The sequence below is a fragment of the Scaptodrosophila lebanonensis genome, unplaced genomic scaffold (genome assembly GCF_003285725.1).
Source record: "Scaptodrosophila lebanonensis strain 11010-0011.00,11010-0021.00 unplaced genomic scaffold, SlebRS2 tig00000080-arrow-pilon, whole genome shotgun sequence".
NCBI classification, from domain to species: domain Eukaryota; kingdom Metazoa; phylum Arthropoda; class Insecta; order Diptera; family Drosophilidae; genus Scaptodrosophila; species Scaptodrosophila lebanonensis.
Window position 1 is genome coordinate 224,072 of NW_022060561.1, and position 25,484 is coordinate 249,555.

The window sequence follows — 25,484 nt, forward strand, 5'->3', positions numbered from 1 at the left end:
GTTGCTGTTGGTCGTTGCCTGTGAGAAAAATAATACTATTTTAATATATATTTGATAAATATATATATAGGCAAAGTATAATCAGCCAATGCAAGCGTCGCGCACAAATCAAATGAAACGAAAAGGTGACCAGAAAAGGCTAAAAAATGAAGTGAAAATGTTGTGAAAATGTGTAAGGCTTTCGCTTTTTTCACCAACTGCGTCTGAATTTTTCACACAGCTTGTTATATGTGTGCGCGTGTGTCTGTGAGTGTGAGTGTGTGTGAGTGTGTCAGTGTTTGTGTGCGAGCGCACTCCTGTGTGTACTTATTACATATGCCTGGGTAGGTCAATCGGTCAGCGTTTACTTTTCAACTGCTGTGCACTACTTAATTTAATCAACGAAAATGGAAACGGGTGCAGAACTAAAAGTGCGTTGCGCACAAAAGTATGCTAACTATTCCCTAGACAGCCCATAAAGTAAAATGGCGCACACACTGCTATTAGTTGTACCTATTTATATGTATATATATATATACATATAAAAAAATGTAAAGGAGCGCGCGCACTTGACCCCATTTGCAAATGCCACTCGATGTTAATCCCAAAGTGCGTCCCTGTTTGTGTGTGTGTGTGTGTGTGTTTTAATAAAATTATATGCCAGGGAATATACATAGTCGCAACATGACGAATGTTCAAGCTAGAAGAGCTCAGACATGCCGACAGACTGACAAACATTTAATGAAAGCCAAATGCTTTTTGATAACTTTTTTGTTTTCCATTTGGTTTCTTTTTTTTGGCTACGGCTGCAAAGTAACTTTAATTGTGCTTTCGTGAGAGTGCCAAGCTGGGCGAGCGCTGAGAGAGCGGGAGAGCAGTGTTCAAAGTTGATTGCCATTTTGACAGCTCGGAAAATGTTGGACAACAAAGAAAATGTAAACATTGCGTATGTTTTTGTTTTGATGCGCGCACGCACGCCATTTGAAGCACACAGTCCCGCAAACACTCATACACACAGGCACGTGCTTAATGTCTACATATATGTATATACGTATATGTAAGTATGCCAGCACTAATCAGTGATAAGTTATCGGCAAAGCCTCAACTAGATTGCATTGGCCTGGATTATTTCCATAATTCAATAAATGTGAAAAGACACAAGCATATGAATTCATCATTTAACGTTTAACAATTTAAATACTACGTTTTATTTTAGCCGGAAAACCATAGACTTTAAATATTGCCAAATTTAAAACGAAATAAGTTTACAAAAATTGCATCCGTTTCAAAAATATACAAATACATAAAAAATAAACTAGTGCGTCCTGAATAAACCGAAAAATTCACCACCGTCTACCAGTTTGGCAGCTAAATTTAATCTCAATATAAACATCAACTAAATGCCAAGTTTGTGCGCATGTGTATGTGTGTGTGTGTGTGCGAGTGACAGAATACATAGCTTGAGTGTGCTTAGCTGCTTTGCATGCGAATGTGCCGATATGTCACTGCGCTGAGACAAAACACACCTGTTGCTGACGACGACCGCATTTGGAAGGAGTGAGTTTTTCACAGTCGAACCATCGTACAGCACATGAAACGAAAATAATACTGGCAGTGGGCAGGAAACTACAAATATGAATACAGGTACTACGCGGCGTATGCGCAATAGATTGTCTTTATGCTTCCAGCACAACTTAAATCAATTGTATTGCGTTATTTTTAATCATATTTGAAGGATGTTGTTAGAGGTTTGCCTATACTTGGAACGACATTTTTTGCGAAAAATATATCTTCCTTTTTTGATTTATAGAAATTTGATTTTGAAATTGAAATTACAAATCGAAATTAATTGCGACTGAGTTGCAAATGTTGGCTTTTTATGTTCATTGTTTAAACGTGATTTGGGTACTTCCTTTATAGCATTTCTTTGATATTATACTTCTGGCTTATTTTTCGCCTCAGGTGTAACAACTCGATGTTTTGTCGATTTCGTTTAATAAGTAATTTTGAAGGCATATGCTTTGTGCCTATTTTCTTCACCAATTTTTTTAACTAAAGTATCCTCATTTTTCAAAACAAACTAATTTAATAACAATTTAAAATTCATGTCTTAACAGCTTTAAAACAGCGGGAATTAACTGTTATTATAAATTTAATAAAAATGTTCAAGATACCAAGAAAGCTGTTTATAAACATTTTGGAAACAATCCTTCAAATTATAAAAATGTTCTGGGCCCCTATAAGATCACCTTGAGAGCGAGTATCCAAAAAGAGTTCGTGGGAATTGAGATTTTCAAGTGAAAAATGCTGCCAATAAAAATAAAATTCGCAGAAAAGAGTTTAGAATATTTTGACAGTTTCGTAAAATGTATAATCAATATTAGTTCAATCTTTTTAGAGCACAAAGTATATTTTTAATGACGTATTTTTTTTTCATACCGTAGATGTATTTAAATTTACCTTAATACTCCATCCCATTAGTTATCAAATATTAATAAATATATACACTTATCAAACATCCAATCAATATGTATAGAAGACACACATTTAGAAATACTTACTTTTCCACTTAATCATATCATTTACTAGAAATCTCTTTTATTCAACCATTCAATCACACATTCTGTTCATTTAATCACAACTATATAAACATGCATAACCTCCTCCGTCATGGGTCGCCTTCATCTATATACATATGTATATTTATCTAATTAGTCTCAGCACACATATAGTCGCTTAACAACCACATCGTAATAAGAGCTAAACTAATAACAAACTTTGCCCTCATCTTTGCAAATATCTCATTTCCATCAACCATAGGCGACCATAAGGAGCATGCCTCATCAACGCAACCACAACAACAGCAACAACAGCAACAACAGCAACAACAGAAACAACAAATTAACAAATATGATGCCTTGGATAGTTCTAATACCAATAATAAATTAAATCATCAGTATAATAATGATAAGGAAACGAGCAGAGACGTAACACTTAAGCCAACAACAACAGCAACAGCAACAACACCAACATCTTTAGCATCTTGCGTGGTCATCGATGAATCATGTGCTACGACCAAGAATCAGCAACAGCAACAACAAAGCACAACAGCAACAACAATCGATGGGACAAGCCCGAGAGCTGGGGCAACGACATCTTCGCAACGTCGCCGCCAACTGCAATTCCAAAGGCAAAAGGATGCCAAGCTTTATGACAATGTCGATGATAAGAATAAAGGGGGCAGGTCTGGGTCGGGGGTCGCGGGTGTCAGTGGTGTAGGTGTTGGTGGGGAATTGGTTAATTGCATTGCCTACGATGATAACACTCTAATCATAGAGCGCAAGCCCTCACCCACTTCACCGGCCACAAGTCGTCGGTATCTGAAGGCGGGCGATTCGGCACAGCTTCACAAATCGGACACGTCGAATCGTGGCAGTCGAAAATATAATCGAAAATCGAAGGCAACAGGAACAGCAGCAGCAGCAGCAGCCGCCACCGCCGCCGCCGCAGCTTCACCATCACCCAAAAGTGATTTGGAAGTGGTAATCGTTAGGCCCGAGCATCATCATCAGCAGCGTTCCCCAACCGTAACATTGCCGGTGCCATCGGCACCAGCATCTGTGGGACACAGTCCGCCGACTGCCTCCTCATTGGCCACCACATCGGTGCTACAACAAAGGTATATGCAGCTCCAGCAGGAGCACGAAAGAAAATTTATTTACAATGCAATGCAAGAGTTTGAGTATTTGGAACATACTACTAGGACTAGGGCATAGTAAGTTAGACCTTGAGAGCTGTTTCTATTTTTAAACTACTACTCGTATGTATCTATGTCTGTGTCTATCCAACCAATTCTATACTATATGTTGTACTCGCTGTTATGTAAGTTCATGTGTGTGTGTCCCCGTGTGTATGAAGCGCATGCTAACTCGTGTTTTTCGTATCCAATTACAAATAACTTTGTACAACAATTGCACGCAAAATTATTTATAAGAATTGAGCGAGGAATTAGGTTCCTAGTCCACAAAGTTGTTTTATAAGCAGGGCGAATATATTGAAAGGTAACAAAGCAATTACTTTTTTATTATAACAATTTACAGTTTACAATTTACAAAAATGCTTATTAGGTCTGTTTTAAATGTCTTATTGCTTAAAAAACAATCATCTAGACTCATTTAAAGTTACTGTTTTCGATTTGAAGAGTGATGGAACTCTGAAATCTCAAAACCACCTATACTTGTAATACTTACATAAAGGCACTGAAAAAGTAAAAGAAGAGGAACAAGCCGCTGCTGCGAGACATAGCTTTGAAATTGTAGATGGGGAGCAACAAATGCATTACTTAAACATAGAAAAACATAAAAACATAGAATAATCAGCATTATTTTAACTGCAACAAACTACATAGTTAGTTACTCTTAAGCATTTTAAAAAGATTACTTAAACGATTCCCTTATGCTCATCAGAGTTTAAAAACAAGACTGATTCTTCTCTAGAAATAATATTAATCTTATCTTGAAGTGCAATAACTTCACAATTGTTGACTAAAAACAAAGAATGATCAGCATTGATTTAACTGAATCAAACTAGTTAGTTACTCTTAAGCATTTAAAAAAGATTACTAAAACGGTTCCCGTAGGCCCATCAGAGTTTAGCAACTAAGCTGATTCTTCTTTCTCAAATTATTAAAGTAAATCTTATCTTGAAATACAATAACTTCACAATTGTTGACTACAAACTAAGAATAATCTGATCTGACCCCTTACAGTACATAAATTCATTATCAGCCTGACTAAATAAATCGATTTATATAGTTATAATATATAGTATATATACCTTGGTATTTAATCCTTAGGAGAAAAAGGCTTTAAGTTGTTTTTTGCGCTACAGATTTTAGCAATACTGTTCACAATCTCAAAGCTATATAAACTAAGCTTGCATTCGTATTTATATTTAATTTTCTGCCGATTTTCTAGATGATAAGCCAAATGAAACAAATATTCTGCAATATGTCGCACAACTGCAGATTTTGTTGCTTATCTGCATTGATATAAGTACGGAACTTAACTAAATGATGCTTTGATGGATCCCATAGAGTCGAAAGCCGTGATTTGTGTATATATGTAGATAGATCTGTAATTCTTAAGCCCATTCAATCATTGCGTAGTCAACTAAAAATAGTTGCATTCCCATTTAGCAAAGTGTAGTTAATATGTAGTCTCAACAAATTCTCGATGAAATGCATTGAAATCCGATGCAATCGCAACCCTTTTGAGATCATTGCATGGAAATAAAAAAGCGAACAAATAGGTCACTTCATTTGAGAGTTCTCGAAACCTGCGCATGTTCAAAAATTCATATTCGGGCAACTCTGTGTTGTATTGATTTTTATTTGGAAATTGCTAGTGAAAGAGCCCCAAGATTCTTGATTATATGTATAAATACCAACACAACTATACATAATAAAATACCGTTCTAATTAAAGTACTATCTCCCTTAACTAAATGTCCACAGCTGTCCGCTTGAGGAGGAGCACACGGCCAACAACAGGAAGCGTTCGACCAATACCGAGCTAGCACTCAGCACGGTCACCACACAAATTGTAAATAACAGCACCTACAAGCTCGACTTTAAGCGAGGTCGTCATAAAAACAACAACTCCAGCAACAACGGTGGAAACGGCAACAAGCGCCGCAAGTCCTCCTGCACTTCATGCGGCACAGGTGCTCCGGCCGGCCAACGCCTAACCCCCGAGGAGGCACTTGCTGCGGCCCAGTCCGCCGCGGCCGCTGCGGCCAGCGCCTGGCAACAACAGCCCCAGAATAGTGTGACCAGTGCGGGGAGCACCAACAGCAGCTTCAGCAGCGGGGGCAGAGACGACGAGAGCAGCTACAGCGCCATTGGAGGCGACAGTAGCAGCAGCAACAGCTGCAACTGCGATATCACCGGCGATAATAGCACCTTGCATGGCTTTGGTGTCGGCGACGTGCACAGCTTTATAGCCGACGACTGCGAGGACGAGGACGACGACGACGACGTTGGCGGCGAGGTTGAGGATCGCATAGCGGTTGAGGCAGAGGAGGATCTTAGCTCGCAGACGCTTCGCACTGCAGCAATAGTAGCTGCCGTAGCGGCCGCTGCCGCCGAACAGAGTAACAAGGAGAGAGCCGCGAATACAGACTGCGAGAGCTACAGCGATAGACGTGGACTCTCTGACGAGGATGCAGACGATGTGGCCATTATTTCTAGTGTGCGCAACGGGAATGACGATTCGCTCGATGATGTCGGTGATGTTGATGATAATGCCGATGTCATTATAAGAAAAAATACACGCAATCGACCCTCAATAAGGAGGACATGTAGAATAACCGAAGAGGACGACGACGACGAGGACGTAGTAGAGGACGAATACGAGGACGAAATAGGTGAGCCCGAGGGCACAACTATTGATATTGATGAGCAGGAGCAGTTGGCAGCACAACAGCAACAACAAGACGAAGACGACGCAAACGAAGGTGAGGACGGAGACGAAGACGATTGCGAGTACTACGAGGAGGAGGAGGAGGACGACACACAAGCCTTCTCACCCTTCTACTCCAGCTCAGCGGAGCTAATTGATAATTTTGGCGGACCCGGTTCCGGGAAATTTTTCAACATTATGGATTTTGAACGTGGCGCCACTGGCGGTGGCACCTTTACGCCAAACGGCAATGGCGGCGCAGCCGGGGGAGGTGAAATGACAAATTCGGCACGCTACGATGGCGGTGGTACGGATCTTGGTGGCGGCAGCAATATAATGGGTAAGTACTGATTCAAAACGCTTCAAGTCCATCACATCATCATATCAACCATCCACAGGCGTCGATTCCATGGGCATTGCAAACATTCCGGAAACTATGAATGGCACTACCATTGGGCCCAGCGGAGCTGGTGGCCAGAAGGCGGGCGCAGCTGGTGCTGGTTCGAAGCGACCACAGCGTCGAGGAAAACCGCAACCAGACCGTCCACAACGTGCACTATTCTGCTTAGGCCTCAAGAATCCCATTCGTGCCCTTTGCATACGCATTGTGGAATGGAAGTATCCTTTTGCCAAACCATCCACAACAAAACTTGCATATTCACATAATCGTAGAGTTGTGTTGGCCTGAACTAGTTCATATGCTTACTAGTTCTAGGCTTAACAAATAGCCCAATTAGATATTATAGCTTTTTAATAGCTTCTTCTATTTTATAGATCACCACACATTTTGTGTTCATAAAGACTTCTTTATTTAAGTCCATTTCCCGTTTCCGAAACGTACTTTTGAGTGCACAGAAAACTAATGATAATCATAATTAATCATCATAAAGCTCCCGATAAAAGTTCAAGCAGATGTAAATAACAGATTATTTTCATGAAGGTTTCTAGTGCTTTGAACTGAACTGTTTATTGTTTATTTGAATGTTTATTAAACTATTCGCAGAACCTTTCAAATAACAAATAAAATGAGCTGATGATGACTTTAGTTTTGTTCTTCAACTTGTTTTCCAATAAAAATGTATACAATTTGTTTGAATAACCACTGTTCAGTATATTTAAAATCAATACTAAAGATAATTAAGAATTTGTATCAATTGTTAGTTCGCAGGCAAAGCTTATTGAACAAAAATTACCACCACTTTTAATAGTAAATAATATGATTAGATTCAAAAACGGGAACAGGCCTTGGTATTTCAAAATTCTACCATTTCCACAACTCACCAACGTTATGTTTTCCTTCTTTAATAACACAGCTTGTGCCTTATCATTTATCAACACTTTATTAAAATAAATATATTTTAGATAGCACTGGCTTAAACAAAAGCACGAATTCCTTTCAACATAGAAACGTTTTTTTTGAATATTTTCAAATAATTTGGTCAGTAATCTATATACGTAGAAAGTGGATTTTTAATTGTCAATCAACCGCATAACTTTATACTGCTTGAGTAGATTAGCGCCTATTAAAGAATACATACATAATTTCAAGTAACAAATAAGTTCATTTACACCACAATGAACTAGTTCATTTGCTTAAATGGCACAACACAACTCTACTACTAGTCGTATTTGCTGCTTTTAGTACAAATTTAGTTGCTGGTTTTCTTTAATCCTTGCGCACCGCCAGACCATTCGAATTCCTCATTTTGCTAACCATTTTTGCCAATTGTGTTGCCTTGGCCGTTTACACGCCTTATCCGGGCAGCGATTCGAACGTGACGAATCAGACCTTGGTAAGTTAACGCTGCTGGTTCGCAGCACACAACCATACAAATAATACAATTCCTTATTAATCTAATTAAATATCTTCTTTCTGTTATTTACATGCGTCTCATTACCTCAAAACTTTCATTATCATATTATAATCACAAACCACCCATGGCACCATCAATCAAACCAAAAAAAAAAAAAAAACAAAAACAATATTTGTGTACTCGTACATCCCCCTGTCCGCCCGCCCGCCCGCCCTCACGCACGCACGCACGCACGCACGCACGCACGAACACACCCAACCACAGGAGAAAATCGAAAACGTATTCTTAGTAATATTCACAGCGGAATGTGTTATGAAAATTTTAGCATATGGTTTTATGTTACATAATGGTGCATATCTAAGAAATGGATGGAATTTATTAGATTTTACAATTGTAGTTATAGGGTAAGCATATAAAATATGCCCGTTAAAAGCGCAAAGCGCTCGGCCCTGTATTGCAATCGCGATGCTGATGGCCAACATAATAACAATTTTCTATGTTACCTTATATCCAATTTACAACAACAAAAAACGACTGAAACGTATGAAATTGTATGCCAAAATTTTTCCAGTATGATAAGTACAGCACTGTCCAATTTGATGAAGGAAGGCTTTGACGTGAAAGCTTTGCGTGCCTTTCGTGTGCTGCGTCCATTGAGACTTGTATCGGGCGTACCAAGTAAGAGCTTAGCACCAAAATTTGATGTGTCCTGTAGAGCACAAAATAAATCTATATATTCAAGAACTACGGTCAGCAACGTAGTTGGTGTTGTATGCTGCACAATACAAAAATGCTAAAGACCAAGGATCGTTGCCTATAAATCTTTCTACATAACGAATAAAAAAGAGCGAATCTAAAGGAAAGGAAGATTGTAGGATGAGAGTAGTGTTAAGGACAAACTTTCTTGTGAAGATTAGCATACTCTTTAGATGCTAATTTTATTTACATTGAGGGTCAATCTGTCCTTGCCAAACAAAGACTCTTCTCAAACCATATCTTGGCAGCTAAAACTCTTTCACATCGTAAAGTAAAATAACAGGTCGCCTAATAACACGAAATCAGTTTCCACACAAGTCTTGTAAAGAAAGAATCTTTTTAAAATAGCTCTTTTCTATTGTAGCTGTATAATATAGTCGGACCCGATTGCTTCCTATCCATTGTCAGAAATACGAATAATTTAATTTAATTTTCCTTAAAATATAATTTTACTTCATTTATCTTAAGTTTAAGGAAAAACAATAATATTGAATGTGAATTGTATATTTTTGGTTACCACTAGTTCAGTTATTATTTAGATAGCATTTGTATTTTTTTGTACGCCCTAAGTAGGCCTTACGAGTCCTTAAGTGTTGTGCAGCATAGCTACACAGATGCTTTTGTATGTACTGTAGTGACCTCTGTGTAACCCCATGTTTATTGTATTGGCTATTCATACGCTTTCTAGGTCTACAGGTTGTGCTTAATTCAATTTTAAAGGCCATGGTGCCATTGTTTCACATTGCACTCCTGGTCATATTTGTAATAATCATCTATGCCATCATTGGTTTAGAATTATTCTCTGGTAAATTGCACAAGTCGTGTCGTGATCCGGTAACAGGTAAGCCTTTTCTTTAGTATATCTTATATATATAGTACGAATATCATTCAATGTCTTGAATGCCACCAGATATGTCGCATTAAAATTCAACGTCAGAGAAGGCTCTATCAATAGTAGATTAGTGCACGGCAACTAGGGCAGAGTATTCAAAAAAAAAACCAAAAACATTATACACACACATTTTACTTACAAAGTTTCGTTGTTCAGTACCGTTAAACACTAAAGATATGCCCTACACCATCCAATATACTACATACATATATGCCGAGTTTCCGTTGTGTGTATTTAAAACCTAATCTACTAGTTAATGGAGCTGTTGAAGTTTAAAAAGACAATATTTTATATGCCAAAGCGGCATATTCCGCAACAACAACACACAAATACACAAAAAAAAAACTTCACAAACTTGCAGAGTCAAACATTTCTCATCAAAAAATCATTACTAATGCATGAAACCTAAAAACGAAATCCCCCAAAAACAAAAAATCGATATATAGGTGATTTGGAGGATGATCCCAGGCCCTGCGGCACTGGCTATGAGTGTCCCTCGGGCATGAAATGCTACGACGACTGGGAAGGCCCCAACTCAGGCATCACCAATTTCGATAACTTTGGACTGGCTATGTTGACAGTATTCCAGTGCGTAACCCTTGAGGGCTGGACCGACGTGCTGTATTTTGTGAGTATGGGAAAGGGGGGGGAAAATAGGACTCTTTCAAGCTAATTTAAGATCTAATTAGATTCAAGATGCTATGGGTAGCACCTGGCAGTGGATGTATTTCATTTCTATGGTGATTTTGGGCGCTTTCTTCGTTATGAATCTAATTCTTGGTGTGTTGTCCGGTGAGTTCTCCAAGGAACGTAACAAGGCCAAAAATAGGGGTGATTTTCAAAAATTGCGCGAAAAGCAACAAATTGAGGAGGATTTGAGGGGCTACCTCGATTGGATAACACAGGCCGAGGACATTGAACCGGATGCAGTGGGCAGTCTAATGACCGACGGCAAAACCAAACAGCCCAATGAGATGGACTCCCTTGAGAATCTGGGTGAGGAGAACCAGGAAATGCAGCAAACGGAATCACGTTGGCGCAAAATGAAAAAGGATTTCGATCGTGGAAACCGACGCATGCGACGTGCCTGCCGTAAAGCTGTTAAATCACAAGCATTCTATTGGTTGATTATAGTTCTAGTATTTCTAAATACAAGCGTTCTAGCGACAGAGCACTACGGCCAGGAGGAATGGTTGGACCATTTTCAAGGTAAGCTTCAAAATAAAATACATTTTATATGGCAGAAAATAATGATTTCCTTCACTTCATTACAGAATATACGAATATCTTTTTCATTGGTCTCTTCACCTGTGAAATGTTGCTGAAAATGTATAGCCTGGGTTTTCAAGGCTATTTCGTATCACTGTTTAATCGTTTCGATTGCTTTGTGGTAATTGGCAGTATTTCAGAAACCCTACTCACAAATACGGGCATGATGCCCCCTCTGGGCGTTTCGGTGCTGCGTTGCGTGCGTTTGTTGCGTGTCTTTAAGGTCACCAAGTATGTAAACCCCACTTCAGAATCATTCAATTGGAATCTTACGCATTACCTTACAGATACTGGCGTTCGCTTTCAAATCTGGTGGCTTCCCTGCTGAATTCAATTCAATCAATTGCTTCGCTTTTGTTACTGCTCTTCCTATTCATTGTGATATTTGCACTATTGGGCATGCAAGTATTTGGTGGTAAATTCAATTTTGACGGCAAAATCGAGAAGTCTCGCTCGAATTTCGATAGCTTTTGGCAAAGCTTGCTGACAGTGTTTCAGGTAGGAATGCTTTATCTCATAAATAAGCATACATTTCAAATACACTCCAATGTTCCATTTCAGATAATGACCGGCGAAGATTGGAATATGGTTATGTATGATGGCATTAATGCCTATGGTGGGGTCTCATCGATTGGTGCATTGGCTTGTATTTACTTTATTATATTGTTTATCTGCGGTAATTATATATTGCTAAACGTGTTCTTGGCCATTGCTGTCGATAATTTGGCCGACGCTGATTCACTGTCTGATGTGGAGAAAGAAGAAGAACCAGTGCGTACAATCATCGCTTAAATCTCTAATACTCTACAAATAATATAATATTAATAATCTTAGATCGATGATGGAGGCATGAAAAAGTCCCGCAGTCCCACGCCCACCATTGACGGTGAGGATGACGAACATATGGAAATTGATATTGATATGGATATGGATCAGGATCATGAGATGGACGATGATAAAATGTGCTTGCACAGTGCCCTAAATTATTAAAAACATACTCATTTTTTAACTTTAAATTTAACAGGGATCATGAAAGTCTAACCGATGAGGAGGGTCGCGAGATGTGTGAGGAAGAGCAAGATGGTATGTCGAACAGTGTTAAAAAAAGCCCCAATTAAGTTAGTACTTAATTGATTTAGAAGGAATTAGTTTGACATACGCTTTCTTACTATACTTTATAATACTATTCGATTCTTCTCAGTCGATATTGATATTAACTGGTTAATGTAAAGTACCAGACCAATTCTATTGATGGTTTCTAAATACATTTGTCATATTTGGAAAATTGATTTTAAAGTTAAAATGAAAACAGAATATCAAACTAGTTCCTTATAGGCCATAAAATAGCTTTATAAATTTCACCAAAAGCGTATAAGCTAATTAAGATAAATATAGGGCCTAAGTTAATTGGTGCTTGGACACTTACTGAAAACAAGAACAAGCAAATCAAATTCATTATTATAAAATTCATGCTGCTGATGCTTTATTGCCGCGACGCTTATTTGCAAAATATTGGAACACACATTCTATATTAATCGAAAGACTCCCATTCCGAAGTATCAGCACGTGTTACTGCACGACCCAGGCGTTTATCCGAAGTCAGCATGAAGAAGAATAAAAAACCCATGCCCCGTGGCAGTGCATTATTCATTTTCAGTCATACAAACAGGTAATTCTACACAGCGAGAAAAGAATAACAAACACACACAACACACACACATGCACATGCACACACACACTATACATTTATTTGTGATTCCTGTGTTTTTATTGGATTTTGAAAATTTTGTTAAACTCTTCTCTAGTTTCCCGTTGTCTTGCATGCGGCTTTATTCGAAAGTTTTTACACAAATAATTGCTTTATGGACATCTCTACAGTTAGATATGCACATTATGCCCCACAAATAATTGTATATACATAACTCATCCTATATACACGTATAAACGTTTCTACGCATATTGCTTGGACTTACTTGCTAAAAATTGATTAATAAACTCAGTTCGTTCATACAAGTTTTTAAAATTCAACGCATGATTTGAATCATTGAATTGATACTTTGGAAAAACGTGATACTACATTTATTTAAATAACAAATGAGACACGGTTACAAATTTTTAAATCACCTGACCACCAACCACAAATCATATTTATAGATATTTGGAAAAATAGTTTTTGAATCGTTCTTCTTTCATTTAAAAAATAAGTTATGTAATGTTTGAAAAGCTTTTTTTTATAACAATACACTGTACCCAAAAGTTGTCTTTTTCTGATCTAAGAATTCACTTTACGATTTCTTATTGCATTATGGATTTGGAAGATAGACAATCTTAAATATATAAATCGGCCCGATTGTCCATATTTTCTTTATTGTTTAAACAGTTCTTTCTTTTGCGAGCCATTTCTGATCTCCATATATTACTTAAGTTGTACTATAAAGTAAAGCTCGTTGTCTAGATAATTCCGATTGACGAAAGCCAACAGCGGTACATTGTATTAAATAGTCGTCTGCAATCGACTATAATTCTCATTACAATCGTATGATTTTAAGTTAGTATTTACATTTACTTTTATATTACTTTAGTGCGTATTAAGTTAAAACTTATTTGTTAAACATAGAAATATATATTTTGTTTAAAATCGTATTTTTTCTAAATCGGCTAAATATCAACAACGAAACCCCAAATTTGATTTTATATAGTGGATGAAGAAGGCATAATAACGGCACGCCCACGCCGTATGTCTGAGGTCAATACGGCAACGAAAATTCTACCTATTCCACCGGGCACATCATTCTTTCTTTTCTCACAAACGAACAGGTTTTTATGTTTTAGTGACTTAGTATGATTAAGTTTCTCCGATTTCCTACAAGTTGATATGCTGTCCTTATAATTATTATACGTATTATATGTGGTATATGTATGTGTTTGTTAACCATTTTCTATTTCGTTTTAAATCTTTGATTATGTATTATGTGTGTATACGAAATTTATACGTTAATCTCAATGTTTTTTGATTTTTCCCTATTTAGTCTCCCATTCGAAAGTATCGCTATTTTTTCCTTATTTGAGACAAATAAAAAAAGATTAATTGCTAACATTTTAGAGTAGTGCCAAAATTTCTTTTGATTGTAACTGATCAATAAATGGCATGTTGATGTAACTTTTTGCTTTTAAACTAATCCCGCATCCTTGTAACTTGAAGAAACAATTGTTGTGCTAGTTCTTATTTCCATAAATGATTTGTATTCACAGGTTTCGCGTCTTCTGCCACTGGCTCTGTAACCACAGCAACTTTGGAAATATTATATTATGTTGCATTATGTTCTCATCGGCCATGTTGGCCGCAGAGAATCCATTGAAAGCCGACGCCGATCTGAACAAAGTAAGTAGCTCCGGTACCGAAATACTCGAACTCGAATAGCCATGAAAAAGCACTGTAAGTTGTGAATGCGTTTGATCAACTGTAGAAATGCAAAACTTGGCCAACACTACGACTGACTATAAGTGCTAAACCTTGATACCTTGTAGTTATCCACATTCACTATCATGACTTCACTTTTCAGGTGCTCAATAAATTTGATTATTTTTTCACGGCAGTTTTCACAATAGAACTGATTCTGAAATTGATTTCATATGGCTTCGTACTACACGACGGAGCCTTTTGCAGATCCGCATTTAATCTATTAGATTTACTTGTGGTCTGTGTCTCATTGATATCTCTAGCATCCAGGTAAAATGAAAGAAACTAAAACAAAACTACTCTAACCCAGTAGTTAACAGTATTTCCCGAATATTTATATATTCATCGATTTCAACTGCAGTTCGAATGCGATTTCAGTCGTGAAAATTCTTCGTGTGCTCCGTGTGTTAAGGCCACTGAGAGCCATTAATCGCGCCAAAGGTCTCAAGGTAAGCCCAATTCAACGCTTCACTGCACAGTTCTACTACTACTTTTTTTCACATGCTTCTCTATTAAACAACAACTTATTTAAATTTGATACTATTCTTCTTTTTTTTAATTTTGTTCAAGTTCGTTTTATTTTTAATTTCACGACATAATAAATACTTGTACTCGTTTATTTTGCCGGCCAGCGTGAAATTTGAAATTCGACTCGCATCCAATCGACAGTGAATAAAATGTGGTTTTGGGTCCTTAAAACGTGCATTTATGATAGAGAAAACAGTAAAACCTTGAAATGCTGGGTGTAGGGTGCACCACAAAGTCTCTTATTGCAGTACAAACCAAAAAAGAATAATAATAGCAATACCCACAAAAAAAGAAACAACAATTTGAGCAACAATTTGTTTGATTTTTAATTACTAACGAAAATGGGCGTGGAATAAATGAATGCTGCAGTATATGGGCGTGGCTCGAAAACAGAGTTCAAAGATGTGTAACTGTTCATACTAATTACTAGGACCATTATTAAAATAACAGCCATTAGCATATAGGCTATAAATTTCAACTACAGTTTATATTTACCTTACTATATACTATATATAATACTATACTATCGTATCGTATACAGCATGTTGTTCAGTGTGTCATAGTCGCTGTTAAGACTATCGGAAATATTGTCCTCGTCACATGCCTACTCCAATTCATGTTTGCCGTTATAGGAGTCCAATTATTTAAGGTATGACTTTTCTTAAGGCGCTTCAATTTTTGAAGCACATACCCAATAAGTAGAAATAAGTTTAATAGAGGAGGAAGCTTATAGCATAGTTATGTTATTATTTAAATTTTGTTTATTTGTTGTATAACAATATAGCATTTAATGGTATATGCTGTACCTGAAGCTTTTGAGATATTTGTTTATTTATTTGAACACCTACAGAGAAACCTCAACTCGAATCGAATAGTCTTTATAGCGCTCTAAGAGCCCTCTAAGCTGCTTCATCATTTTTTAGTTCTCGAAATAGGTTCCTTTATCTGTTCAACATTTATCGATACAAAAATATTGCTAGGCTTGCTTGACTATTATATTTTGTGAAAGAAGACAAAAGTGTGGGAAAAACAGTTTCTTGAATTGAAAATATCAGCAAAACCTTGTTTTAAACAATTTTTTCATATTATTATTTGTGCAGGCTACTTTATTCCTCAAACTTCCATCATCATTTAAAAACCGCATACTGAATCACTTTTTGATCTAGATAGATTCTTCTTTGGCAAGTTGTTTCAGCTTTCGTTTAATGCCAAGTGAACCAGTGAGGTTCCTTTTCAAATGATAAATTGAAGGCAAATTTTAAAGCTTATAAAATCTGAAGATGTTCCTAATAAGTTCGCTTAAAATATTATAGAATAGCTGACGTCACTTAAAAGCAAGCACTGGTACAGCGTATCACATAGTCGAGAGTGCCCGATTATAGCTCTCTGTCTTGTTGTAAATAAAGGAGTTACAAAGTTGTACAAAATTTGATTTCAACAGCTCGTTTAAAGAGCTTTAAACTCAGACTTATATTAAGAAAGTTAAAACTATTAATTTATCGGTCTTATCAACTGATATAAATTACTGAAGATCCAGAGTTTTTGCTGACGAAGCGTCTATTGAAAATATACATAACAGTTACTTCCCTGTTACATACAAGTATGTAGGTGTAGGTGGAACCAATTCCTAATTAGTATTTATTATATTTACTGTGCTGTAAATGTATTGACCGCATAAATTACAGGCACGTAGAACTAAGGTATACTCTAGAGTCTAGACTTAAGATTATAGTTAATCGCATATTGTATGATTAATGAAAAGATCCAGCATTGTAGCAATAGTATACGACCCTCGTTGAAGCACACACACATGCAATATCCAACTGTATTAACATATCTTTGTTGTTTCAATTTGTTTCAAGTTTGAATTGCTTTCTTATAAATAACAATTTTGTTCTTTTTCAATTATTGTTGAACACATTTTTGCGTTTAAGCTTTATGCTACTAATTTGTAAAGAATAATTGCCTTTTTCAATCTTTAACTAACAGTTTTGAGAAATACAAACTTTATGAAATTATGTAAATATGCCTATAATGTCAATATGCCAAACGTATTGCAATAATAATTTCCACCGTTATCATTGTACAACTTTCTGTATATAGGCCTGATCGAAAGAGCCGATTTCAAATCGTTAAAAATAGAACACAATATCCTTAAACTTCTGCCAAAGAGTGCACATAAATCTAAAAAGTAGATAGAGAATAAAAAAAAATTTACATTGAGAGAAAAAAGTTGAGAAATCCTGAAGGGGTAACTAACCAATTTTACAAGCAATTCTAATCAATATAATCAGCTAAATGTTAAGTACACTGAAAGAAAACATCAACTTTCTGGCTTTTTTTAAATATCTAAAGATTTCTTTCAGTAAACTTGACGGAGAGAGAAACAATATGATATCAGCTAACCCAACTCACCAGAATATAACAACGTATATATTTGTAAAATCTTGTATTCCACACCCATTTTCTGCGATTACTTTGTTTATCCAATACGAACCAGACAAAACTATAGCTATGTATAGTATACAATAAATATCATCAGCACCCTCCACACACATTCCCACAACGAAAAAGCACATGATTTTTGTTGCTAATTATATATATATATATATATATATATATATGAGAGAACAAATCAATTTGGTTTCTTTAAGTTTCATTTAGCATCATGCAGCGACCATCCTTGCACCCTAGCATCAAGGCGAAATCGAATTCTACAAAGCGTCAATCAAATTAACAAACCAACAACTTTAATATCAAAAGACAGCAGAACAATTTGTACACAAATACTTGTATTGTATTTAGAAAACCCAATCGTTAGTCAGAAGCGTGCTCGTATTAATCAATCATGGATATTAACACAACTCTTATTTTGCTTTCATTATTTACGTTAACATCTCTTACAATATTTTAGATAATTATCCTGAGTTCGGTCGCTCAACGGCTAGAAGCATTTTAATAAATCTCTTTATGATTTTCCCCCCCTCATTGTCCTACTATTGTGTCAATAATCTATAAACACATTTATTTTTAGCTTTTAAAACGCCTATCATAATGAACCCCGTATAAATGTATTTTCTTCTTTTTTCTCTCTTTTTTCGTTTCGTTTGTGCAATTTTGGCAAACACTGCAACAAAAAAAAACAAAAAAAATCTGTGTGTGTTTAATATTTACAAAAACATTAATTTTTAATTTCATTGCAAATATTTTGAAAATGTTGCCCACACACACACACACACACACACACACACGCAATAACTGAACATACCATAAATCGACTTCAAATATGTCTCTCCTTTGAACTTACACACCCCAAAACCTACTTATAACAAATACTGGCCATACCGCTCTCAAACAATACCTACATACATATATGCACAGTATGTGGTCAAGTGCGTTGTAGTCGCGATTAAGACCATTGGTAATATCATGTTGGTTACATATTTGTTGCAATTCATGTTTGCCGTTATTGGAGTACAGCTCTTTAAGGTAATTTTTTCTGAATTTATATTAAAAACAAACCATAATAATAATCACAATAATAAACGAAAGATAATGTCGTTGTATCGGTGAAGGGTGATTAGAAATGGCTTTAAGTGTTCGCTTTCGAAATAAAATATTTAAAAAACGCTATGGAAATGTGTTATTACGAGCTGCTTTAAATGTGCTTTAATATCTGTGTTGCTATGCCAGCAGGCATATTAATTATTATTACTTATTTAGGTCATAATACCAAGTGACTTTTTTTTTTGTATGCTGATAATATTTTTTTGACAGTATAAATATATAAGTAGTGCAAACATATATAATTATTTTGTGCAGTTGGCGATAATTAAGATGTGGACAGTCCTTTTTATGCATTTTATCTCTGAAATAGAAATTGTAGAAATTTTCTGATATTGAAAAATATATTCACCAATTTCTAACTGAATATTCATTATTCTTTCCTCAGAAGAGAGTCAAAAATAAATTTTATCTTAATAGTGACAGAAATGAATTAGAATGACAATTCTAACCCGCTTTAGATTAAAGCTTAGGTTCGTTCGAAAAGCCCAACCGATATTTTAGATTTTTTTCACTATTTTTCCAAGCCAACTTTGTAATAATCTGAGCCAGTAATAATATATATTTCACCTTAGATTGAGGCTTTAGTTAGTTTTTGTCGATATGCTCACAGATATTTTGAATTTCTCTTAGGTTTTTTCGCAGCTTTGTGAAAGTTTTAGTCGGTCTCTAATTTTTTTCACTGTCTCGGTTGTTAGAAATGAAATCTGAAGCCCATTTGAAATGTTTTACTGATTAGTTATGAAACTTTCAATTCTTTCTTCATTAGCTGAGAAAATATACTACTTGTACAATTTGCAGTTTTGGTAACCGAACATGTTGTTTATTTTTTACATTATAGACGTTTTCCAACTTCTCCAAATACCGTATGTATAGACAAGAAAATTGTGCTTTCACAAAAATTAATTTCTTTCCATTCTCTGACTTGATCTACTCAGACAAGGCCCAGCAATTAATAAAGCACCGTTTAATGGCTTTAACGCTTTGCTGTTAAAGACTTACTACGTTTGTTCATTACTTATATGCATTTATAAAAACAACCAACAACTAATACCAGTTCTGGTCAATTCAACAAACATACTTACAGCTTGGCATCGTGCAAAAAATTGCATTTTGTAATATACTTGTACTTTGTATCTTTTTTCAATTTTAAATTCCATCAATTGTGAGCTAACTAGACCCCTCCCAATACTGTATGTAACAACCGAAAGCGTATATATAATATGCACCCATGTGTTGTCTGTATATATGTATTTTGTGCTACTGCTCATACTAAAATAAAATAATAATTAAAAAAAAAAAAAAAACAATAAACTGTTGTGTCCGCCCCTTCCAAGCAATTTAATTGCAAGGTGCAATCAATGTGTGTAAATGTGTTTGCATATGAGACCCTGTATGTACATATATACATATATACAGTTTAGTGCTACTTATGCTGCAGTTAAAATAGTTAGGCCTTAGTTCTTTTATAGTACTATACGCAGTTAACTCACAGTCAGCGATAAGGGCATTGATCTCAACATTCTGATGGTTCAGTGTCACTTGTCAAAAGATAATTCGTAGAATTTGTTAATCCATTTTGCTAATATATTTTTGCTTTCCATTCACAATCTCAAATAAAATCCCCCCCACCTATGTAGGGCAAGTTTTTCAGTTGCTCAGATGGTTCTAAAATGATCGAGTCGGATTGCCAGTGAGTATGAACATACTTTTACATATTAATAACTTAGCTTAAAACCTTAAAACCTGTGCAGAGGCACCTATCTGATCTACGAGGATGGGGATGTCCACAAGCCGCGTCTCAAGGAGCGCGTCTGGGATAACAATCGCTTTCATTTCGATGACGTGCCGAAAGCTATGCTTACACTTTTCACAGTCTCCACCTTTGAAGGATGGCCCGCGTAAGTGTCAAATGAATTGTTTTAAAATATAAGAGTACCATAAGCTAAACAAAAATATTTCTTTCCCCAGATTACTGTACGTTTCCATCGATTCCAATACAGAAAATGGCGGTCCAATACACAACTTCCGTCCTGTAGTCGCTGCCTACTACATAATCTATATAATTATAATTGCCTTCTTTATGGTCAACATATTCGTCGGTTTCGTTATCGTCACGTTCCAGAACGAGGGCGAACAAGAGTATAAAAATTGTGATCTTGATAAGAATCAGCGTAATTGCATAGAGTTTGCATTAAAGGCCAAGCCAGTGCGTCGTTATATACCGAAGCATGGCATTCAGTATAAAGTATGGTGGTTTGTCACCTCATCATCATTCGAGTATACGATATTCGTATTAATTATGATAAATACGGTGACATTGGCTATGAAGTTCTACCAACAACCGGAATGGTATACAGAGCTACTGGATGCACTAAATATGGTCTTTACGGCAGTTTTCGCCTTGGAGTTTGTCTTCAAGCTGGCTGCCTTTAGATTTAAGGTACTGTTTAACAATTGTTTGATTCGAAACATCTGCGAGACATTTATCTGCTGTTGAGTCCCAAAAATCAACCATACATATATATTATTGATACATTTTAATAGTCAGTAAACCAGATGTTGAGGATTGCTAAGTTATTACTTTTTTTTGATTTCAAGCAAAGATAACACCATTTAATCAATTTGTTTTTAGAATTACTTTGGCGATGCTTGGAACGTTTTCGATTTCATCATAGTCCTGGGTAGTTTCATAGATATTGTCTATTCGGAAATTAAGGTAAGCATGTTGTTGTATTGACATCACTTTTGATAAACCATTTACCTTCTATGTTTTTAGAGCAAGGACACCTCACAAGTTGCCTGTGATATAGTCGAGGGCTGTAAAGCCAAAGCAAAACAGGTAAGCTTCTATGAGAGCTTTAAACCTCTTGCTATTATACAATAATTTCTAATTAAATCTCAATATGAACGATAATATACATTTGTGAAGAGTTAAAAGATTCGGTGCATCACAGCTAACACAGCTCTTGCATTAGCTTTTATATTACTATATTTAGTATGTAGCTTGGAGTCAAATGAAGACTATTTTGTACTAATTTTGAAATCATATTCTTTCTTTTAATATAACCGAAGCAGTTATTCTTCTAATCAATGGTTTAAAATCTATTAATATCACTAATTTCAGGCCGGCTCCAACCTCATATCCATTAACTTCTTCCGCCTGTTCAGAGTCATGCGCTTAGTCAAGCTGCTCAGCAAGGGCGAGGGTATACGGACATTGCTGTGGACATTTATAAAATCGTTTCAAGCCCTGCCCTATGTAGCCCTGCTAATTGTGTTACTTTTCTTCATTTATGCAGTGGTGGGCATGCAGGTAAGTCCCAGCTGAGAAGCCTAGAGTTCAATCAGATCGTAAAGTGCCTAAATCTGTGCTTTTATTCAGATGTTTGGCAAAATAGCTTTGGATAATGGCAATGCCATAGACCGCAACAACAACTTCCAAACGTTTCAGCAGGCGGTCCTGGTGCTATTTAGATCGGCTACCGGTGAGGCATGGCAGGAGATCATGATGTCCTGTTCCCAGCAACCGGATGTGATTTGCGACGAAAACTCCGATGCGCCTGGCGAGCAATGTGGCTCCTCCATAGCCTACCCTTTCTTCATTTCGTTCTATGTTCTTTGCTCATTTCTGGTATGTATACGAGAAATCTGTAACTAGCAGCACTACGAGTATACTAACTAATCTTTACAGATCATCAATTTGTTTGTCGCTGTCATTATGGACAACTTTGATTATTTGACCCGAGATTGGTCCATTTTGGGTCCACACCATTTGGACGAGTTTATACGCTTGTGGAGCGAGTACGACCCCGATGCGAAGGGTCGCATCAAGCACTTGGATGTGGTTACATTGCTGCGAAAAATATCACCACCTCTAGGCTTTGGCAAACTCTGCCCGCACCGCATGGCCTGCAAGCGTCTGGTGTCCATGAATATGCCCCTCAATTCTGATGGCACAGTGCTCTTCAATGCTACGCTCTTTGCCGTCGTACGCACCTCCCTGAGCATTAAAACTGAGGGCAACATAGACGATGCCAATTCGGAATTGCGCGCCACAATTAAGCAAATCTGGAAACGTACTAATCCGAAGCTGTTGGATCAAGTAGTTCCGCCGCCAGGCAACGATGATGAGGTGACAGTTGGAAAGTTCTATGCCACCTATTTGATTCAGGACTATTTCCGCCGCTTCAAGAAGCGCAAGGAACAGGAGGGTAAGGAGGGCCATCCGGATAGCAACACGGTTACGCTACAGGCCGGTCTCCGTACCCTCCACGAAGTGTCGCCGGCCTTGAAGCGTGCTATATCTGGTAATTTGGATGAGCTAGCCGAGGAGCCAGAGCCCATGCATCGCGTAAGTTATCTTACTCATAAAATATGTCAGCTATATTTGCGACAGCTTTTAGAATATGCTTTTTAGGGAAACATAAACATCATACGATTAGCTTTTATCAACTTTACGAGTTCAACAAAATTACTTGTAGCCTTAGAATTCGCCAACTTTTGTGTTATGGCTTAAGTTAAAGGCCCATATTAAACACAAAATAAATAAATAAATAAATAAAAAAAAATAATAATAATAAAAATATTAAAAAAAAAAATAATAAGAAAAATATAAAAAATAATAATTGAAATAAAATAATTATAAAAATAAAAAACTATTAATTAAAAACTGATAATAATATTAATAATATTGGAACACATAATAATAAAACAAATATATATATATTTATAAAATATAATAATAATAAAAATATTTAAAAAATAATAATAAAAATATTTTTAAAACATAATAATTGCAATAAAGTATTAATTATAAAAATATAAAAAATTCATTAAAAATTAAATGATAATAATAATACTACTAATAATAAAAATAAAATAAAAAAATAATAAAAATATATTAAATAATAATAATATAAAATATTAATAATAAAAATATAAAATAATTATAATAAAATATACAAAAAATTAAACTATTCAGTCTGACAAAAATGCCATTTAAAAAAAAAAAACAGAGAAATGTTTTTCTTTGAAATCCGAAACTTTTATACAGAATATATTCAGTAGGAGAGAGAAGGAATAAGCCAAGACTAATCTGTGCAATTTTCCAAATGTAGTAGTATGGAGAAAAAAAGTTGGTTTAGGAAAAACTAATAGTGCGCTTGCTTGCAAATCAAATATTTCAGATGATAGGCTTTTACGAGGCTTTTTTCGATTAGTGATGTATGTAGCTTTGGGAATTTATGAAACGAAAAGCATGTTATTCAAGTTATAAAAAACAAATTCGAGATATCGTAAATACTCCCATGCAAGCGCGTAGACAGCTTTTGCCAAAAAATTTAAATTTTGATTAAATAATGCACGTTGCAATAAAATAATAACTTCTGCATATGATCATTAATAGAAAAATTTCAAGAAATCCACCTCAGTTCCATTTTAAGGCGAAATAGTACGCCATAATAATGAATGGGTTGTCAACTTCATATGGCGAAAATTTTTGTAGGGGAAGCAACGCCCCACCCCGCCCCTCTGCCATTCTGCCTCCCATGGCTTCTTAATTTATCCGCGTATGAGTTTCGCCAGTAATTCCCTTATCCTTTAAAAAAATGTAATTTGTTTTTGACAATTTATCGACCCGCGGAACTTACTAAATACTATTTAATTTAATTATGTAAGTTGCCGTTAGAACTTAATCGATTATTTAAGACCAAATAAAGTAAATTTTAAGGTATTAACTAAAATTGAAAATTCGAACGTTTCTAAATAGTAATCTCTTTTCCGTAGCGCCATCACACGCTGTTTGGCAGCGTTTGGTCCTCAATACGGCGTCATGGCAACGGCACCTTCCGCCGCAGCGCCAAGGCCTCGCAGAGCAACGGCGCCTTGACCATGGGCGGTGCAGCCGCTGCTGCCGCCGGCGTTGGTGGCAGCAGTCTGGTGCTGGCCAGCGGAGACCCCGGCGGCAACAACTACCTTTATGATAGCCTGAACCGCAGCGTGGCCGATGGGGTCAATCATATTACCCGGAATATAATGCAGGCGCGCATGGCTGCCAGCGGCAAGCTGCAGGACGAGCTGCACGGCAGCGGTGGGGAGCTGCGCACCTTCAGCGAAAGCATTTCCATGCGGCCGCTGGCCAAGAATGGAAGCGGCAACATGGGCGGTGCAATGGGCGGCACACTGCCGCCCGATGCTAATGCGATTTCTTATGAGTGAGTATATGGTTTGCAATGCCTTCGCTAATCGCATTACTGATTTGCTCCGGAACAGGGCAAGCGAAAGTTGCCGTCAAATTTGAGTTAACTTACTTTTCACTTATAGCTTGCTGTTCTAGTGAGTTATTTTACAACTATTTTTTGTTCAATTTTTTTTATAGCCATTTCGTAGCTGTTCTGGCTGCGTATGTGCCACAAGAAAAAAAAAAGAATTAGTGGTATTTAATTTCTTTGTTTAGTGCCACGCCTTTTGTGTTCACTTAGTGCGCCTTAAAGTTTGTAATGGACAAAAGGAGTCACTGCAGTCATTATGCCTCAACCACTTTGTCAAATTTGTCAGTCAATTTTGACGGGACACCAGCACACAACGTTTTCTATTTTTTTTTAAAATAAATATTCTCTTTTTTTGTCTTATAAACGTTTGCTGTTTTGGTGGTTTTTGGCTTATTAGTTTTGTAGAGAAGTTAGAGTTAATATACTTATTATGAACAACAAAAAATAATAATAATAATTAAACTGATATACATAACTAAACTGAAGCATA

General features: G+C 36.4%; 2 protein-coding genes across 4 annotated transcripts in view; both read left to right on the plus strand.

Moving 5' to 3' along the window:
• On the plus strand, window positions 1–6,342 carry LOC115626019 (voltage-dependent calcium channel type D subunit alpha-1-like). The gene is made up of 6 exons (XM_030521267.1): window positions 1–20; window positions 1,196–1,623; window positions 2,800–3,658; window positions 5,494–5,813; window positions 5,982–6,289; window positions 6,331–6,342. The coding sequence occupies exons 2-6, from the start codon at window positions 1,614–1,616 to the stop codon at window positions 6,340–6,342; spliced, it is 1,509 nt and encodes a 502-aa protein (XP_030377127.1). The 5' UTR covers window positions 1–20; window positions 1,196–1,613.
• Window positions 5,969–25,484, plus strand: part of LOC115626156 (voltage-dependent calcium channel type D subunit alpha-1) — a 25,184-nt gene continuing 5,668 nt past the window's right edge. The window contains exons 1-27 of one of the 3 annotated variants that reach the window (XR_003995570.1): window positions 5,969–6,779; window positions 6,838–7,057; window positions 8,127–8,232; window positions 8,518–8,657; window positions 8,825–8,931; window positions 9,698–9,850; window positions 10,348–10,529; window positions 10,591–11,110; window positions 11,176–11,401; window positions 11,458–11,668; window positions 11,732–11,941; window positions 12,005–12,132; window positions 12,195–12,253; window positions 12,713–12,839; window positions 14,423–14,552; window positions 14,734–14,900; window positions 14,992–15,079; window positions 15,700–15,807; window positions 20,363–20,415; window positions 20,477–20,623; window positions 20,694–21,165; window positions 21,358–21,441; window positions 21,502–21,564; window positions 21,850–22,038; window positions 22,108–22,356; window positions 22,417–23,076; window positions 24,510–24,937. Coding sequence is in view for 2 of the 3 variants with exons in the window: in XM_030521420.1 (XP_030377280.1) it covers window positions 6,638–6,779; window positions 6,838–7,057; window positions 8,127–8,232; window positions 8,518–8,657; window positions 8,825–8,931; window positions 9,698–9,850; window positions 10,348–10,529; window positions 10,591–11,110; window positions 11,176–11,401; window positions 11,458–11,668; window positions 11,732–11,941; window positions 12,005–12,132; window positions 12,195–12,253; window positions 13,870–13,987; window positions 14,423–14,552; window positions 14,734–14,900; window positions 14,992–15,079; window positions 18,540–18,647; window positions 20,363–20,415; window positions 20,477–20,623; window positions 20,694–21,165; window positions 21,358–21,441; window positions 21,502–21,564; window positions 21,850–22,038; window positions 22,108–22,356; window positions 22,417–23,076; window positions 24,510–24,937 (5,360 nt within the window). In the remaining variant the exon portion in view is untranslated. Of the gene's footprint in view, window positions 6,780–6,837; window positions 7,058–8,126; window positions 8,233–8,517; window positions 8,658–8,824; window positions 8,932–9,697; window positions 9,851–10,347; window positions 10,530–10,590; window positions 11,111–11,175; window positions 11,402–11,457; window positions 11,669–11,731; window positions 11,942–12,004; window positions 12,133–12,194; window positions 12,254–12,712; window positions 12,840–13,869; window positions 13,988–14,422; window positions 14,553–14,733; window positions 14,901–14,991; window positions 15,080–15,699; window positions 15,808–18,539; window positions 18,648–20,362; window positions 20,416–20,476; window positions 20,624–20,693; window positions 21,166–21,357; window positions 21,442–21,501; window positions 21,565–21,849; window positions 22,039–22,107; window positions 22,357–22,416; window positions 23,077–24,509; window positions 24,938–25,484 lie in introns of all 3 variants that reach the window. The other 2 variants (XM_030521420.1, XM_030521422.1) reach the window with 2 other exon arrangements.

Coding starts and splice junctions, on each gene's coding strand:
- LOC115626019 (XM_030521267.1), top strand. Junction 3,659..5,493: donor ACATCGGTGCTACAACAAAG/GTATATGCAGCT, acceptor AAATGTCCACAG/CTGTCCGCTTGAGGAGGAGC. Junction 5,814..5,981: donor GCCCCAGAATAGTGTGACCA/GTGCGGGGAGCA, acceptor ACAGCTTTATAG/CCGACGACTGCGAGGACGAG.